Genomic DNA, 16,762 nt, shown 5'->3' on the forward strand with positions numbered 1-16,762 from the left:
CCAGATGTCAAAGAGAAAAACAACTACCAGACTTTTAGAAGACAACTGAAGGCAGCCCTGTTTAGGGAAGCTTTTAATGTTTAATAGGTGATTGTATTTTAATATTCTGTTGGTAGCCACCCAGAGTTTTATGGATCACCTTCTTGGGAAGAATCTGTATAGAATTTAGGAGACATATAAAAATTTGCTGGAAAGGAAAATACACCTATGGCTATCTCCTATTGAGGCCATTACAATCAAGACAGTGAATAAGGATAGACAGTGGGTAACTTACAGGAAATTGTTGTACTTTACGGGGGGAACCTAAATTGAAATCAGTGGAAGATGTAAGGAGCCATGTTATGGATTGGTTACTATAGGTAAAGGAAAAGGGACCCCTGACCATTAGGTCCAGTCGTGACCGACTCTGGGGTTGCGGCGCTCATCTCGCTTTGCTGGCCGAGGGAGCCGGCGTACAGCTTCCGGTCATGTGGCCAGCATGACTAAGCCGCTTCTGGCGAACCAGAGCAGCGCACGGAAATGCTGTTTACCTTCCCACCGGAGCGGTACCTATTTATCTACTTGCAATTCGACGTGCCTTCTAACTGCTAGGTTGGCAGGAGCAGGGACCGAGCAACAGGTGCTCACCCCGTCGTGGGGATTCAAACCGCCAACTTTCTTATTGGCAGGTCCTAGGCTCTGTGGTTTAACGCACAGCGCCATCCACGTCCCTATAACTGCTAGGTAGGCTTGTCTAAATAAGAATGCCATCAACTGGCACTGAAACTAATACTGTGAAGGCGCCTTCCCCCTATCAACATGCAGGAGGTTCCACAAGTATCTCTGCCATCACACTAATAATAATAATAATAATTTATTATTTATACCCCGCCCATCTGGCTGGGCCTCCCCAGCCACTCTGGGCGGCTTCCATAAAAACCAAAAATACAGTAAAATATCACACGTTAAAAACTTCCCTAAACAGGGCTGCCTTAAGATGTCTTCTGAATGTCAGGTAGTTGTTTATAGCTTTGACATCTGCTGGAAGGGCGTTCCACAGGGCGGGCGCCACTACCGAGAAGGCCCTCTGCCTGGTTCCCTGTAGCTTTGCTTCTCGCAATGAGGGAACCGCCAGAAGGCCCTCGGCGCTGGACCTCAGCGTCTGGGCAGAATGATGGGGGTGGAGACGCTCCTTCAGGTATACTTCAGGTATACTAAACATTTGAGTTCTTACATACACAGTGTGGGTATTATGTGGCACCTGTAAAAGTGTCAATTCCACTGATCAGAGTGTTCTAGTGGACCCATACGGGTAAGGTGATATTTTAGGTGAAGGAGTGTGGAAAATGAGTTTTGGTTTTATAGATGAGTTTCAGGCAGTGGGACCAATTGTGGAGGCTTCATTGCATAAGAAAGTGAAACGCAGGGTTAGTTTCTCTGGAAGGATGTGGAAATGCTTAATGCTGAATAGCTTTTACCTTACAGACATTTTTTCATTCCCCAGTACATTCTACTGCCATCCTGCAGCCGCCTCTCATCTCAACAAAGCCAGACACTCTTGATCTGTCATGGCCTCAGCACCACCATCCACGAACATAAAAGAGGAAGTCCTGTGCCCCATCTGCAAGGACCTCCTGACAGACCCCGTGACCTTGAACTGTGGCCACAACTTCTGCCGAGGCTGCATCACCAAGCACTGTGAGGTACGGCATAAAATTGACATGGGGGACTGCAAGTGTCCCGTCTGCATGGACAAGATCCGGAACAGGAATTTCTGCCCCCACTGGCAGCTGGCAAATGTAGTAGAAAGAATCAAAATCCAGAGAAAGGAACTATGTGAGAAGCACAAAGAAAATCTCCACCTGTTCTGCAAAGAAGATGAAGAATTGGTGTGTTTGGTTTGTGAGCGATGCCCAGAACATAAATCACACACTGTGGTCATCAAGGAAGAGGCTGCCCAGGAATACAAGGCAGGAGTTTTTTTGACACTTGCTAACACAATCCTTTCATATCTGTATGTGTGCATGTGCAAAATATGCTTTCAACATAGCTGCAATGCAAACATAAATTGCGAATCTGACCTAAATGAGAATCAAAAATTGGGCCCCATCTCTGTGCTATTCAAAACAAAACATAAACTTTGTTCTGCTTCAAAAGGAACCTTTAAAAATGTGTTTTGTTTTTAAGAGCACTATTTATGTGGAAAGACTGGCTCAGGCTTTGAGAATAGTGGCTCTATGGCAGAAGATACTTATGTTCACAAAGCAAGCTCAGGTGCGCCTATTCAGGTGCCACTAGGAGAAAACTTTTGTACTCCCACACAAGAAGAGAAAGTGACTTTCTCTGGAGAAACTGATGCCTTGGTTCCTATCTAGACTGGCCACTGTTGTCACTCTAGGAGCAAACTCACGATGTCTGCCCCACTCAGTCCCCTAAGGCAGTGTTTCCCAACCTTGGGCCTCCAGCTGTTTTTGGACTACAATTCCCATCATCCCTTGCCACTGGTCTTGCTAGTCAGGGATGATGGGAGTTGTAGTTCAAAAACAGCTGGAGGCCCAAGGTTGGGAAACACTGCCCTAAGGGACCAGAAGTTACTGACCATATCCTAGATGTAATATGTAACTTCAAGGTCTTCCTCAGCTTCATGACAGAGAATATCAGGAGCATTTGACTTTTACCAACAGCAACAACCACCCTCTTCTTTTTTATAATTTTTATTGAAATTTTGAGTTACATATCCACCATTATGATTGACTTCCCATTGCCTTCCCTTCTTCTCCTTCCATGGTTCTTTTAATTTATTACGACATTAATTCCATTACGACCTTTCTGTATTACCTCATTTTACTTTATACTGTTGAATTTACCTTAATCCAGCTATTATTATTATTATTATTATTATTATTATTTTATAATTTTGTACCCCACTCATCTGGCTGGGTTTCCCCATCCACTCTGGGCGGCTCTCAACAAAACACTCAAAACATCAAGCATTAAAAACTTCCCTAAACAGGACTGCCTTAAGATTTCTTCTAAAAGCCAGATATTTCTGAAGGGAGGGTGTTCCACAGGGCGGGCTCTGCTACCGAGAAGGCCTTCTGCCTGCTTACCTGTAATCTCACTTCTTGCAGTGAGGGAACCGCCAGAAGGCATTTTCACTTGTTTACATTTTCAAATATGCATGGTTGCTAATTGTAAAAATTAAAAACGACAGCCATCCTCATCTACACACCTTTTCCCTTGGGCACATGGATTTTCTTGAAGCAGACTCTGTTGCTCCATGACGTCAATGACTTTGTTTATTTTATTAATTTCTGAGAGTATTCTCACATTGCCCTCTCATAAAACATCCTGGTAGTATGCAACAATAGAAGAGCATTAAAAACAATATAATAATTGAAACGATACTCTGGAAACTTTTAAGCAACTGCATAGGGTTGTCAGCTTGCGCGCACATGTGAGCACTGAGAATCTGACCGATTTCCGGGAAGGAAACGCCCAGTGAGTGAAAACTGAGAAAGTGAAACTAAACTCCGTCTCTCCGCCATGGCTGCTGCAGAGACCCCTGTGAAGGATCTCTGCGATGAAGCCACTTGCTCCATCTGCCTGGACTATTTCAAGGATCCAGTGACCATCGCAGAGTGTGGGCACAACTTCTGCCGATCCTGCCTGATCCAGTGCTGGGGAGGGGGGGCCACACGAGCTTCCTGCCCTCACTGCAGACAAACAGTCCAGCCAAAGAATCTGATCCCCAATCGGCAGCTGGCTAACTTTGTGGAAATAACCAAGAAGCTCAGTCTTCGCGGGGAGAAGGAGAGAGTCTGCGAAAAACACCAGGAGCTTCTGAAGCTCTTCTGCAAAGACCACGAAACCCCCATCTGTGTGGTGTGTGACAGATCCAGGGAGCATGAACAGCACAAAGTGATCCCCTTGGAGGAGGCTTCTGAGGAGTACAAGGTAGGAAATCAAGGTGGATCTTGATTGGGGGCGGGGGGGGGGGTAACTGTGGATTCATTGAGGCTATAATGCTTCTGAACACTATTTACATGACTGAAGTTTGTTATGTAAATTGCATGACAATTGCCTCCCCCCCACCTCCCAATTCAGATCCAAGATGGTAAAAGCCCAGAAAGGCCAGGGCAGATTTCAAAAACTAGAAGCTAGGTATCAGATATCAAAGATGAGAACGTCAGAGCAATTGCTACATAAAAAGGCTAATATCAGGACCACTGGCCACTAGAAATAGGCAAGATATTCAGCTCCTCTGTGTGTGTGTCTGTGTCTGTCTGTGTCTGTGTGTCTGTGTCTGTGTCTGTCTCATTCAAACCTGAGTTTTTGTTTTTCCTTTAGGGCTTGATCTGTAGCCGCCTGAAGAATCTGAGGAAAGAGAGAGAAACTATTCTGGCATACCAAGCAGACGTGGAGGAGAAAAGCCAAGACCTCCTTGTAAGTGTTGCTATTAATAGGATGGGAAGAAGTACTTGAAGATCCAAGTCATGGCTGAGGAGGGGTGGGGAAATCTGTCCATTTAAGCTTCTCTCCATTTCTCATCTTTCCAATCTTCAGTTCAGTTCTACACAATTTTTACATCAGTTTGCGTGCTGTTGTTGGTTTTAAAAAAATCCTAAATAAAATTCACCAGTATTTTAGTGTGAATTTCCATGTGTGTTCTACACATATTTTGGCAAAGCAATTTCCCCCAATATAATTCATTTTCTATATTATTTTCATGAAAAATAAAGCAGGAAATCAGCAGCCCTGCGACTTTAAAATAAACATGTTAGTTAGCCTCTGCCATTTCAATGAAATGAAAGTTGCCAGTCTAAACTAAGGAAAGAGCGTTTTGTGTCCACGGGGACTGGCTGAACATTTTTGATCTCTGATTATGGTGGATGTTGATTTCATGCCTAGAAACAGTCAGACATGCCCTTCCTGTGTAAATCTCGTAACTCTCCTAATGTTGTAGAAGCTGACTAAGTTCTTATCTCTGCCTCCTCTTTTCCTCTTTCTATCTGCTTCTTGCAGAAATTAACGGCAACTGAGAGGCAGAAGGCAGTGGAGAAGTTCAGGCAACTGCACCAGTTTCTGAAAGAGCAAGAAAAACAACTACTGAATCAGATTGAAGAGGCGGAGAAGGACATTGCAAGGAAAAGGGATGAGCACCTGGCCAGACTCTCCGGAAAACTCTCCTCTCTTGAAAGTATCATCAAGGAGATGAAGGAGAAAAGTGAGAAGCCAGCGATTCAACTCCTGCAGGTAAGACTGTGGCAGAAACAGTAAATAGCTCCACATCAGGGCAAGGTTCCCTGCAAACCTTTCTCTTCCTCCTTCATCTGCAAAGGAGCTCAATTTATAGTGTCTCTAGTCAAGTCTCTTGTGTACAGGAGCATCCAAGAGAACTGGGATGGTTTGCTCACATTACTGCAGACTAGAGAACCTTATTTTCTATTGATGGCAACAGATGCTGTTTTCTGCCTTTTGTTGAGGATTTGCCTGCTAACTCCTTCCAGCCTGGCAGTGCTGCCTTTGTGCCCTGTGTTGATCTTCCCAGAGGCTGTTCTCTGGCCACCTTAGAGCTAAAGAAAAAATAAAGTTAAGGAGAAGTGAGCTCTAACACAGAGTGCTCTCTCTCTCTCTCTCTCTCTCTCTCTGATCTAAATTCACACCCAAAATTTTCTGATTTATCCTTTCCTCTCAGTTCTGTACTGGCATTTGGGCCTATTTTAGTCATGAGCTGGTCACTTCACCAAGGGGACGCGGGTGGCGCTGTGGGTTAAACCACAGAGTCTAGGACATGCCAATCAGAAGGTCGCGATTCGAATCCCCGTGATGGGGTGAGCTCCCGTTGCTTGGTCCCTGCTTTTGCCAACCTAGCACTTCGAAAGCACATCAAAGTGCAAGTAGATAAATAGGTACCGCTCCAGCGGGAAGGTAAACAGCATTTCCGTGCGCTGTTCTGGTTCACCAGAAGCAGCTTAGTCATGCTGGCCACATGACCCAGAAGCTGTACGCCGGCTCCCTTGGCCAATAAAGCGAGATGAGCACCGCAACCCCAGAGTCGGCCACGACTGGACCTAATGGTCAGGGGTCCCTTTACCTTTACCTTACTAGTCACTTGACCAAAGTTTTCTTCTATTCCACACCACAGTTTCTGGGATAATCACCTTCACCATGCATGTAGATTTGCCTAAAACGAAGTTCAATAACAGTGACCACAGAAAGAGAGGGATAGAGTTGGGCAGATAAAGTTGGGCAGCATGGTCTGTCGTCAGATGGGACACAGAGCCGGGCTTGAGTTTCAGAACTTAAAATTGGAAAAATAAAATTGATAGAATGGGCCAGAGGGCATCCATTCCAGGATATGAAGAGGGCCTGTGGTAGACAGTGAATTCCATTCTCTTTTCACTTCTAGGACGTGCGAAGGACTTTGCAGAGGTAAATGGATCCTGCTCATTTTCATTAGCATCACTCTGTGCGGGAAGGAAGGTCCCAGGAGGAAAGTAGATGGGAACTGGTCTTTGAGGGGCTCCTGGGGGAGAGACTGTGGGATGCCACACCATACAGTGTTGAATTTGTGTCCCTCTAGGACTGAGAAAGAAAAAGCGTTGAGACTTTTCATCATTGTTGAGAGTTGGGGTGCAAGTTGTGCCTGGCAGGTTTTTAATGTAGGTATCTACTAGCTGATGTCATTTAAACATTGACAACTTGTGTTTCATTGGAGGCGGGCTAGGGAATTGTGTGTCTGGGCCAGCGACAGTGCAGGGATGGGGTGGGACTGCCTTGTAATGGCAGGTGGGAGATATGGAGGTAAGCAAAAGCATAAAGGACTGGGTAGGCAGTCACATCAAAGCTGTTGCCTCCTAAGCTTTGCCCTCAGTATCTCAGAATCTAAGGGTGCTGGCTGTTAGAGCTGGGAGGAGGTAATCACCAATGTGATGTTGGAGAACATCTCAATGGGTGTATTGGGGGACTCCAATGTCAGCTTCAAAGCTACCTCAAATGGACTGTCTTGGAACTTCATTGCCTCCATGAGCTTGTCTCAATGTGGCTGGACATATCCTTCACCTGGCATTTGCTACAGTGTGGAAATATTTCATTGGTCGGGACATTGGAGGGTGCTTGTTGTGCGTCTGTTGTCAGGGATGGGTCATTCACTGATCGGGTTTGGGCTGAATGTGGCTACTCCAATCTTCAAGTGGGGGGTGGGGAGATGGTCCAGCCATAGAGACTTAGGGAATCTGATGAAATCCTGGATGCTCTTGTGGATTTTAGGGCCGGCTCAGCTGGCACTCTTTGTCAAGGATCTCATCACACACTGGAATGGCGAGCTGGGCAAAACCTCCACTCTGTGCCCCATTGTTTTTCTTCACCAGGTATGAGCAAAGAGAGAGATTGGAGAATTCAGCGGCTTTCTCTCGAGAGCTGAAGAGGGGGATCTTGGAATTTTGTGACATAAATCCACTCTTGGAAGGTGTCGTGAAGCAATTCAAAGGTAAAGAAAAATGGTTGTGATGATTTTACCCTGGACATTATATTAGTCCATAGCTCTCATTGTATTCTGTTATGGCCACAGAAAGGGTAGCACTATCATATCTTCCTTCTTGGTGGCTGCCACTAGCATCCCCCAGAATGCCCCATATACATTGGCTGATTGACATCCAATGCCCTTTTGAAATGTGCTGGGGTTATTGGGTTGTTTTTGTTTTTATCTTGATTTTGTGGTTTTATCTTATGAACTGCTTTGAGACCTAAGGGTATAGGGCGGTATACAAATTTAATAAATAATAATACTAATTGTTACTCTTGGTGCACAGGGGTGCTGATGGGAGATATATAGTGGTGCCTCGGAAGTTGAACTGAATCCGTTCAACTTCCAAAACATTTGGAAACCAAAGCGCAGAAAACTCCTGCAGTCAATCAGAAGCTGCAGAAGCCCCATCAGACATTCAGGTTCCAAAGAATGTTCACAAACACACTTACTTCTGGGTTTGCAGTGTTTGGGAGCCAAAATGTCCAAGTACCAGGGTGTTTGGGATCCAAGGTACGACTGTACCTCGGGATGCGAACAGGATACATTCCGGAGCCCTGTTCGCATCCTGAAGAGAACGTAAGACACAACTGTGCGGGTCACGTTTTGCCACATCCGCGTATGTGCGTGACGTCATTTTGACCATCTGCGCGAGTGGCAAAACCCAGAAGTAACGCACTCCCTTACTTCCAGGTCGCTGCGGAGCGCAACCCAAAAATACTTATTCTGAAGCATATTTATCCTGAGGTATGACTGTATTTATCTTGGCCACCACAAATAAGGGCACCGGGGTCTATAGTAAAGCCAGGATTTTCTACTCTGCTGTTCGTTGGTTTACAATTATACAGTAACTTCCTTTCATTTTTTTGCCCATCAACACAATCTGGAGAGGTCCTTTTGGAGATTCTCAAACTCTGCTTGGGTTTTGCCATCTGGAAGGGCATTGAAAAGGGCATCAATAATCACCTACTTCCTCTACTGCTGACTTAGCCTTGTTGTCTCCCAGCAGTGGAGTAACATCCTGAGCCATCTCCTCCTTAGATTTCCACCTGCAGCTGCCAAATGTAGGGAGGCAACCATCTTAATACCTCAAGAGTTCAACTAAATAAGATTGGCGACTTAAGTTGACAGAATATGCACAACTTGCAGGCTTAACATATAGAATAAGAGAACAAGAAGAAAGTACGTTTAGAGAAGATTGGGAAACCTTTATTGAATATATGGGAAATAAATGTGTACAGCTGAAAACTCTGGCAGCATTAAGATAAATTCAACAGTGTAAATAACTTTTGATGGATGTAATAATGGAAAACTGATTGGTGTAGTTTTTGTAAAATATGCAGATATTTAAAATGAACCAAGATATGTAAAATGAACCATGGAAGTAGAAGAAGGGAAGTCACTGATATCTCAAGTGTATTGTAAAACAGAAAATTTAATAAAAATATTTGATAAATAATACCTCAAGTGTTCAGAGGGCAGGGCATGAATAATAACAGCCTCTGCCTAAATGTTTGTTAACAGTCTGAAATAATTTCAAAAGTTTGGTAAGGCAGTACCTCTAGTTGCATGAGAGCTCTGCTGATTTTTCCTCCATAAGTTTGAAATATCACTATGTTTAACAGTTCCCCTAAGACAGGGATAAACCTCAAGAATACAGGTGTCTAACCATTCCAACTTCAGCTATTTTTTCACCAGTTTCATAGGAGCAGATGTTAATCTGCGTGCAGTTGTCCTCTGTGCCCTTTTAGAAGATTGGCATTGTTCTGATGATCCTTCAGTCCTCCACAATAGTCAACTAATTCAGGAACAAACTTCAGTGATGGATGCTGAAAGATTTTAAGGTGTTTTTTAATATAGTCCCTCACATGTTTTTCCCTTCTAGACTTGCAGGTTCACCTTTTCTGATTTTGATAGTTTATTTTTTTATTCTATTTTTCATATGATTTCCTTTTTCTTTTTTTAAATTGTTTGCTCTACTACCTAGTATTAAAGACAGAATAGATGCTATGGTTATGAAATATTTTAGTAACAAGGTTTATTTGAGGTACAACACTGTCGTGCTAAAGCTTTGTATCTTTCTGCTTCTTCAGATGCCCAGTTATTCCGACAGCAGCTTTGGAAAGGTAAAATACCAAATTCACAGGAGAGGCTGGGGACTGGCATTTCACGGGGCTTAAACATCCTGTCCTGCAGACTTTAGATCCATCAATAGCTTTGTAGCACTACAGCTATGTTTAGATTATTCATATGTACAACTGTAGTTTTTACTTTTTGTATGTTTTAAATTGCTGCTGAAATCTTTTTTAGCGATAATTTTATTTTATCTTTTTTTATAAACCAGTCTGAGGTATTTTTTTTACAATTAAAGTGGTACATAATTTTTTATGAAATAAATAAATTAATTAAACAAAAAATGCACAGAATAAAAGGAGTGTCCTGACAGATATAGCATTAATCCTGTAATGAGATTAAAAATGCAATAAGGTTCAAAACACCACGACATTTCTTACACAGAAAAGTCACCTTGTAGGAAGCTCAGTTGCAAATTATGAAGTCAAAATTCACTATTGTTTTCATAATTATTGATCCACATTGATACCCCTAATTCTGTCTCCAGTTGAGCCAGAAGTAACTGATGGGTCTAAACTGCTACTGTCCCCTCCTCTAACCATAGTGAAGAAATAAAGATTTTATGGCTGTTTGCTGCTTACCTGCTTGCAGAAATCCAAAATGGTGAAAAGTGGGTGAATTCTCCCCACCCCTAAACTCACATATTCCACTCTTCTCTCATACAGAAAAGCTGAGTAAATGTTTTCCAGACAGTTTTCCTCCTTGTTCCAAACTACCAGGACAGAATATAAATACGTGGAATACAAAGAACAAACCCCTGATTTGAAATCCAAAAGGAAATGTTTTTATTGTGAGCAAAGTCAGGAAGCAAAAGATGGCTCCCCCAATCCTAAATGCAGTGCCAGGAAATCCTATTGATTTGAGAGGGAATGTGCTTCCTGGGGTGTTTCTTGGATCACGACACCAGCTGATTCTTGCTCTCTTCTCTTTTTCTTCATCTCTCCTCTGCCCCCCCTGCCCTCCAACAGCAAACATCACTATGGGTCAAAAAGCAGCAGCTCATCCCTCCGAGGATCGTAAACATGTGAAATGTGGACACAAAAGTCAAGACCTGTTGAACAGTCCTGAGAGACTCAACCTTCTCCATTCTGCGCTGAAATGTAAGGGATTCACAGGAGCCACACGTTTTTGGGAAGGGTGGGCTGTGACAGGAAAGGACTCAAGTCCTGAGGGAGGGATCTGGGCTGTGGGGAAGTCGGGAGGTGAGTACAGGACCTCCAACCTGCCTGGTGGTCCTCTGCTGTCCCTGAATGGGAAGCCCAACTGAATCTGAGTAACTCTGAATTATGGAGGGAAGGTGTTTTTATTTAATGCTGGTCTGTGCATTTTCATTCTCTGGTGTGACTCTCCCCCCCCCCCCCCCACTTTGACTGTGGAGAAATAAAACCCACCTCATATTTGCTTAAGTCTTATAGATTTGAGAGGGAAACTGGTTCCTGGCATCTGTCTTGGATCAGAGGTCCTTTGGCTGGATCAGGACGATATGGGATTGGGGGGGCAACTCCCATCTCTTGCGGGGGTGCAATTAGTGCCAGCACCATCCATTAATCTTCGACACCTCCCTTTCCATGGAGGTGCAGATTGCAGCTATAGCAAAGGCGGCATTTTTTCATCTCCACCAAGCTAAGCAGTTGGCTCCTTACCTCTCTCGCCCGTGACCTAGCCACTGTGATCCACGCGACGGTCACCTCCAAACTTGATTTTTGTAACTCCCTCTACATGGGGCTGCCCTTGAGACTGACCCAGAAACTCCAGCGTGTGCAGAATGCCGTGGCGAAACTCCTTACGGGGTCTTCGCTGCAGGATCACATTCACCCGGTGCTATACGAGCTGCACTGGTTCCCGGTGGAGTACAGGATCAGGTTTAAGGTGCTGGTTTTAACCTTTAAAGCCCTATACGGCCTAGGACCCTCGTACCTACGGGACCGCCTCTCCTGGCATGTCCCAAGGAGGAACTTACGGTCTTCAAACAAAAACATCTTGAAGGTCCCAGGCCATAGAGAGGTTAGGCTGGCCTCAACCAGAGCCAGGGCTTTTTTGGCTGTGGCCCCGATCTGGTGCAACACTCTGTCACAAGAGACTAGGGCCCTGCGGGACCTGACATCTTTCCGCAAGGCCTGCAAGACAGAGCTGTTCCACCAGGCCTTTGGCCAAGGCACAGTCTGACCCCCTCTCTCCTTCGGTAATACTCACAGAACACTAGCCCAATGGTTGCCATTAACTGATTCTGAATTGTTTTTAGAATGAATTGATTTTAGAATGTATTTCAATTAATTGATTGTGATTTTATGTAAACTGTGTTATTTTTACTGTTGTTAGCCGCTCTGAGCCCGGCTTTGGCTGGGGAGGGCGGGATATAAATAATAATAATAATAATAATAATTATTATTATTATTATTATTATTATTAGGATGTCCGTCTCTGTCTCAGCTCATTCTACCTCTCTTCCCTTTTCCTCACCTTCCCTCAAAACAGCAAATGTCACTCTGGATCCAGACACGGCTAATCGTATTCTTGCCCTCTCGGAGGATCGCAAAAGCGTGAGATTGGGAGCCCCACGTCAAGACCTGCCCGACAATCCCGAGAGATTCGACACAGTTATTTCCGTGCTGGGAAGGGAGGGATTTGCAGCAGGCAGGCATTTTTGGGAGGTCATTGTAGAGAGAGAGGGAGAATGGGCAGTGGGGGTCACCAGGAAGTCCTTGAGGAGAAAGGGCTCCTTTCACTTAAGTTCCGAGGAAGGGATCTGGGCTGTGGGGAGGTGGGGAGGAGAGTACAAGGCCTTTGACCCCCCTGATGTCCCTTTTCTCTTCCTGAGAGGGGAGCTCAAGAGGATCCAAGTGTTTCTGAATTATGAAGCAGGCGAAGTGACTTTTCTCAATGCCGATTCAGGAGCCCCTCTCTACATGTTCTCAGGAGCCTCGTTCTCTGGAGAGACCCTCCTCCCTTTCTTCTATCTGTGGGGAGAGAAAACCCACCTCAAAATTGCCTGAGGAGACAACTGTGTCACACACTCAGGCAGAGTTTCTTTCCAGACCGGAATGGCTGCTCTATAAAGCAAACACTTATTAGCATTTGGGGGAGGGTTCACTTCAGTCACAACTGGTAGAAATAGCAAAAACGGCTTTTGCTTTTTCATTCCCTTCCCCACTATCATTTAGTTCTTAAGGAGGCCATTTACACTTAACAGTCCCCTGGAATCTATTTTTTAAAGGGGTTCAGCTTCCATCACTGTCAGCCCTGGTTTCAATTTTTGCCTCTCCACCTGCCCACAAGACCGCCACCAGCAATTTAGATGCGGACATTATTAGACTACAGGAGTTGATCACTCCAAAACAATCCCTCCTCCGACGTTAGCAGTGATTGCTCATTGCTTTGTAGACCTCAGACAGGAGGGAAATAAAGTGAGGCAAGGCCCCATCCTCAGCCCATTCGGTGAACACAGTTTCTCCTGTCCACACTTAACAGAGGTACATTTCCTTGAATTCAGCATTAACTTCTTCCTAGCTAATTGCACGTAGGATTGCTGCCTTCATGTTTGCCAGTAAACTAGGTTTTCTTTATCATGAGTAGTCAATTTGTTACTATTTTTTGTTAAATTTATACATTGCTTGATTGTGCAAAATAAGCAGTTTACAAATGTCTGATGTCTCTGGCCTCCTGCTCTCATCAGCCCCAGCCAGCTTGGCCAGGGGTCAGCTGCAGCATGATGGGATCTGCAGTCAAGCAGTTTCTTGAAGGAACCACACTCCCTACAATTCACATTGAGGCCTCTGTGGCATAGCTGTCAACGTTTCCCTTTTTTTTAAGGGAAAGTCCCTTATTCCAAATAGGATTCCTCACAAGAAAAGGGAAAAGTTGACAGTTATGCTCCGAGTTATGGGATGCTCCCCAAAGAAGAACTTCCTTGTTCTCCTAGACTTTTTAATCATACTAGTTTAATACATCCTAATTCTTAGGATTATATTGTGTTCCTTCTTGCTGGATTTTAGTGTGGATTTTCTTCTTGTTATTCATTTTGCGTTGCTTTTTATGGAGCTTACTTTATGCTGGTTATTTTTAGTTGACTGGATTTGTATTTTGTATGTTTGTTGATAGTATTTGCACTTCATTTTCCAGAGTACAGGCTCATTGGGAGCAATGGTAGAAAAGATTTCTGTGAACCTCATCATTCAAATGAATAAAAGGATATTTCTTGAGGGAGGGGATTCTTTCCAACTCTTAGGGGGTGGACTGCCCTGGGTGTCATCCCTGGGGAGGGTGACAAAAATATTAGTTTCAATTTTTTTAAAAAAATTGGGCTCACGACTGAAGTCACAGTTCAGTCAGCAAACGTAATGAAATGTGGCTGGCACTGGGAGCCACACCGTGGGGGCCGGCGCTTACTGCGGGGGCTGTAGCATGCCCAAGCCAGGCGTCTCTCCTGGGAGTGACGTTGTGGCTAGAGTGCCTGCAGGCTCCGCACTGCCTGAAACGGCAGATAGAGAGGCTATGGAACAATGCAGCTTAAATATTTGTGACTTCATTTGTTCACAACCATCCCTTGTTACTATTCATCTGCTCCCCCACAATAAAAAAATAAAATAAATAAACTCCTAGGAGTAGGGAACTTTTTTATAAAATAAAAACACTTGCATTTCCTTGACAAAGGTAAAGGTAAAGGTACCCCTGACCATTAGGTCCAGTCGTGGCCAACTCTGGGGTTGCGGCGCTCATCACGCTTTATTTTTTGTTTTTTTAAATCCTGCAGAGCTGCTGCCAGTTAGTGTGGGTAATACTAAGCCAAACTGGCCAATGGGTCTGGCTCAGGTTAAGGCAGCTTCCTACGTTCTTCTACCAGTAGGAAAGGGGCTCCAGAAGCTGGCCGTTTTGCACATACCAATCCTTACCCAGCGGTGTGACTTCCATGGACAGCTGCATCTTTGCAGAGTCTGGTAAATCTTGCTCTGAGTTGGAGCCATTAATAATGGTCTCTTCCAAGATGGTCTCTTCCTAGGTTTTAGGCAAGCAGTGAAGGCTTCCCATCTAGTTGGATGCTGGACTCAATTCCCCATTGGACAGATCCAGGGATCTGGGAGCTGGCTGAGGACAGACCAAGCTTGGTGAGGACCAGCCACCACTCCAATTGGCACCTCAAAGTGACCAAACCACCTCATACGCCTCATACCTTTTCTTCCCGTCTCTCCAACTCATGGAGTATCAAGAGGAAATCCTCGGCCAGGACCGCCGCCTCAGCGCATGTCTCTGGGCCCCTTTCCCTCACCCAGTTCTGCATCTCCCAAGGCATAATGGTCAAGAACTGCTCCAGGATCAGCAGATCTAAGATCTGCTCCTTGGTGTGTTTCTCGGGAGTCAGCCACTGGCAGCAAAGCCCCCGGAGCTTCCTGCAGATCTCCCGGGGGCCCTTGGCCTCATGGTAGGACAGCTGTCTGAAGTGTTGTCGCCACATCTCCATCCTGGCTGTGTCCCCCTCCAGAGCTTCTTCAACCTTCACCGTCGGAGGGGAGTCTAGGCTCCGACATGCCTGCTGGGCCTCTCCAAGGAAGTCAGGCAGGGTCTGAGTCAGCCACTCCCTTATAGGCTGCAGGGTGACATTGGATGTCCCCTTCAAGGGAGCCTGAGAAGACTGAGTTCTCCTCCAGGGTGGGACTGGGCAGCTGCAGGTGCTGCCACTCTGAGTGAGGGGACTTGGCTGTCTTCAAGAACTCCTGCCACTGGGCCTCCCAGCGCCATTCTCGGCCTTCTTCCGGCTCTTGTTTGATTTGTTGGGGGGCCATCCCAGTCAAGAGCTCCTGAGTGGTCTCAGCTGGAACAACACAAGGATCTCTTCCTCTGCCTTCTGGTTTGTTCCCAGTCTCGGGTCCTGTTGAAGCTTCCTGCTTTTCCATTTTTGGTCCTAGCTTTGCTTCTTGGAGAAAGAGAATAAAAGTCAGTCTTTTTAATCACATGATTTGAAAAAAAAAAGGGATTTTATGTAAAAAATTTATAAACTGATTAAAGATTTAAAAACCCTTAAACAATATAAACAACATTAAAAAAAAATTAAACAACATAAAGCCAGTAATACTGGGTAGCTTGGTTGGTGAGAGCATGGTGCTGATAATGCTAAGGTTGCATGTTTGATCCCCGTATGGGACAGCTGCATATTCCTGCATTGCAGGGGCTTGGACTAGATGATCCTCAGGGTCCCTTCCAACTCTACAATTCAATGATTCTATGTATCAACACAGGTTAAAACTCTGCTTCTAAAATGGAGGACATTCCTTCGACCTGCTCTAAGTGGAACATCCTCCCACCCCATGATGTTGGCGGTTGAAGATCCTGTTAATATTGCTTTGAGCGGTGCATTTTATGAACTGTACTTTTACTGTGCATTTTCTTTTATACCGATATGTACTAATCATCTTCACGACTTCGGGCACCTTTAGGCTAAAAGGTGTTATATAAACAATTCCATACCGAAACAAATAAAAACAGGAATGTGCAGATCCATACCATACATTTAAAGTGCATAGCTTCTGCCAAAGAATCTTGGGAACTCCAGTTTACCCCTCACAGAGCTACAGTTCCCAACACCTTCAACAAACTCCAGTTCCCATGATTCTTTGGGGGAGTTCTAGGTGCTTCCAAGGTATGGTGTGGACATGTAGCTTCACCTTTTAAAAACTCTCATTCTCTCCCCCTTTCACACACATACATGCAATGCTCACCCATTCCCGGTCCTCTCTAGGCAACAGGGCTCTGTGCAATTAACCCCATGAGCATCTCTGCAGAAGAAGCGAGCTGGATTTCAATGAAATGACTAGATGTAAATATTAGGGCTGCTGCTGCCCCTATCCGCCCCCCCCCAAATACCACCCTCCTGACGAAATGCCTAAATCAAATGATATAAAATGAGAAGAGGGTGGGGAGAAAACATGAGTTGCTTACAACCCAAGTCAATGCATGTTTACTCACTAAGAAGTCCCAAGTGTGTTTTCTCCCAAGCAAGTGAGCAGATTCATTCATTCATTCCAGGGGTAGAGAACTTGTTTCACCCTGAGAGCCACATTGCCTTCTGGGGTGGGGGAGTGGGGGCACATGTCAGCAGGGGCCAGAGAAAAAAGTGGGTGTTGCAAGTCA

General features: G+C 44.9%; 2 protein-coding genes across 2 annotated transcripts in view; one reads left to right on the forward strand and one right to left on the reverse strand.

Annotated features, from left to right (window-relative positions):
• Window positions 1-13,841, forward strand: part of LOC307210945 (uncharacterized protein) — a 28,807-nt gene extending 14,966 nt beyond the window's left edge. The window contains exons 10-18 of the mRNA XM_079967148.1: window positions 1,558-1,993; window positions 3,501-3,936; window positions 4,330-4,425; window positions 5,005-5,235; window positions 6,392-6,414; window positions 7,353-7,471; window positions 9,601-9,633; window positions 10,609-10,740; window positions 12,116-13,841. Coding sequence (XP_079823274.1) covers window positions 1,558-1,993; window positions 3,501-3,936; window positions 4,330-4,425; window positions 5,005-5,235; window positions 6,392-6,414; window positions 7,353-7,471; window positions 9,601-9,633; window positions 10,609-10,740; window positions 12,116-12,633 — 2,024 coding nt within the window. The 3' untranslated portion in view covers window positions 12,634-13,841. The remainder of the gene's footprint in view (window positions 1-1,557; window positions 1,994-3,500; window positions 3,937-4,329; window positions 4,426-5,004; window positions 5,236-6,391; window positions 6,415-7,352; window positions 7,472-9,600; window positions 9,634-10,608; window positions 10,741-12,115) is intronic.
• A 545-nt stretch (window positions 13,842-14,386) lies between these two features.
• On the reverse strand, window positions 14,387-16,354 carry LOC307210946 (uncharacterized protein; the record flags this gene model as incomplete). Its single annotated transcript, XM_079967149.1, is given in 4 exon segments — window positions 14,387-14,632; window positions 14,808-15,267; window positions 15,269-15,574; window positions 16,338-16,354. Coding segments are annotated over 4 exon segments (942 nt in total). The 3' UTR covers window positions 14,387-14,473.
• Between the last annotated feature and the right edge of the window lie 408 nt (window positions 16,355-16,762).

The sequence above is a fragment of the Podarcis cretensis genome (assembly GCF_951804945.1).
Source record: "Podarcis cretensis genome assembly, chromosome: 2".
In the NCBI taxonomy this organism is placed as follows: domain Eukaryota; kingdom Metazoa; phylum Chordata; class Lepidosauria; order Squamata; family Lacertidae; genus Podarcis; species Podarcis cretensis.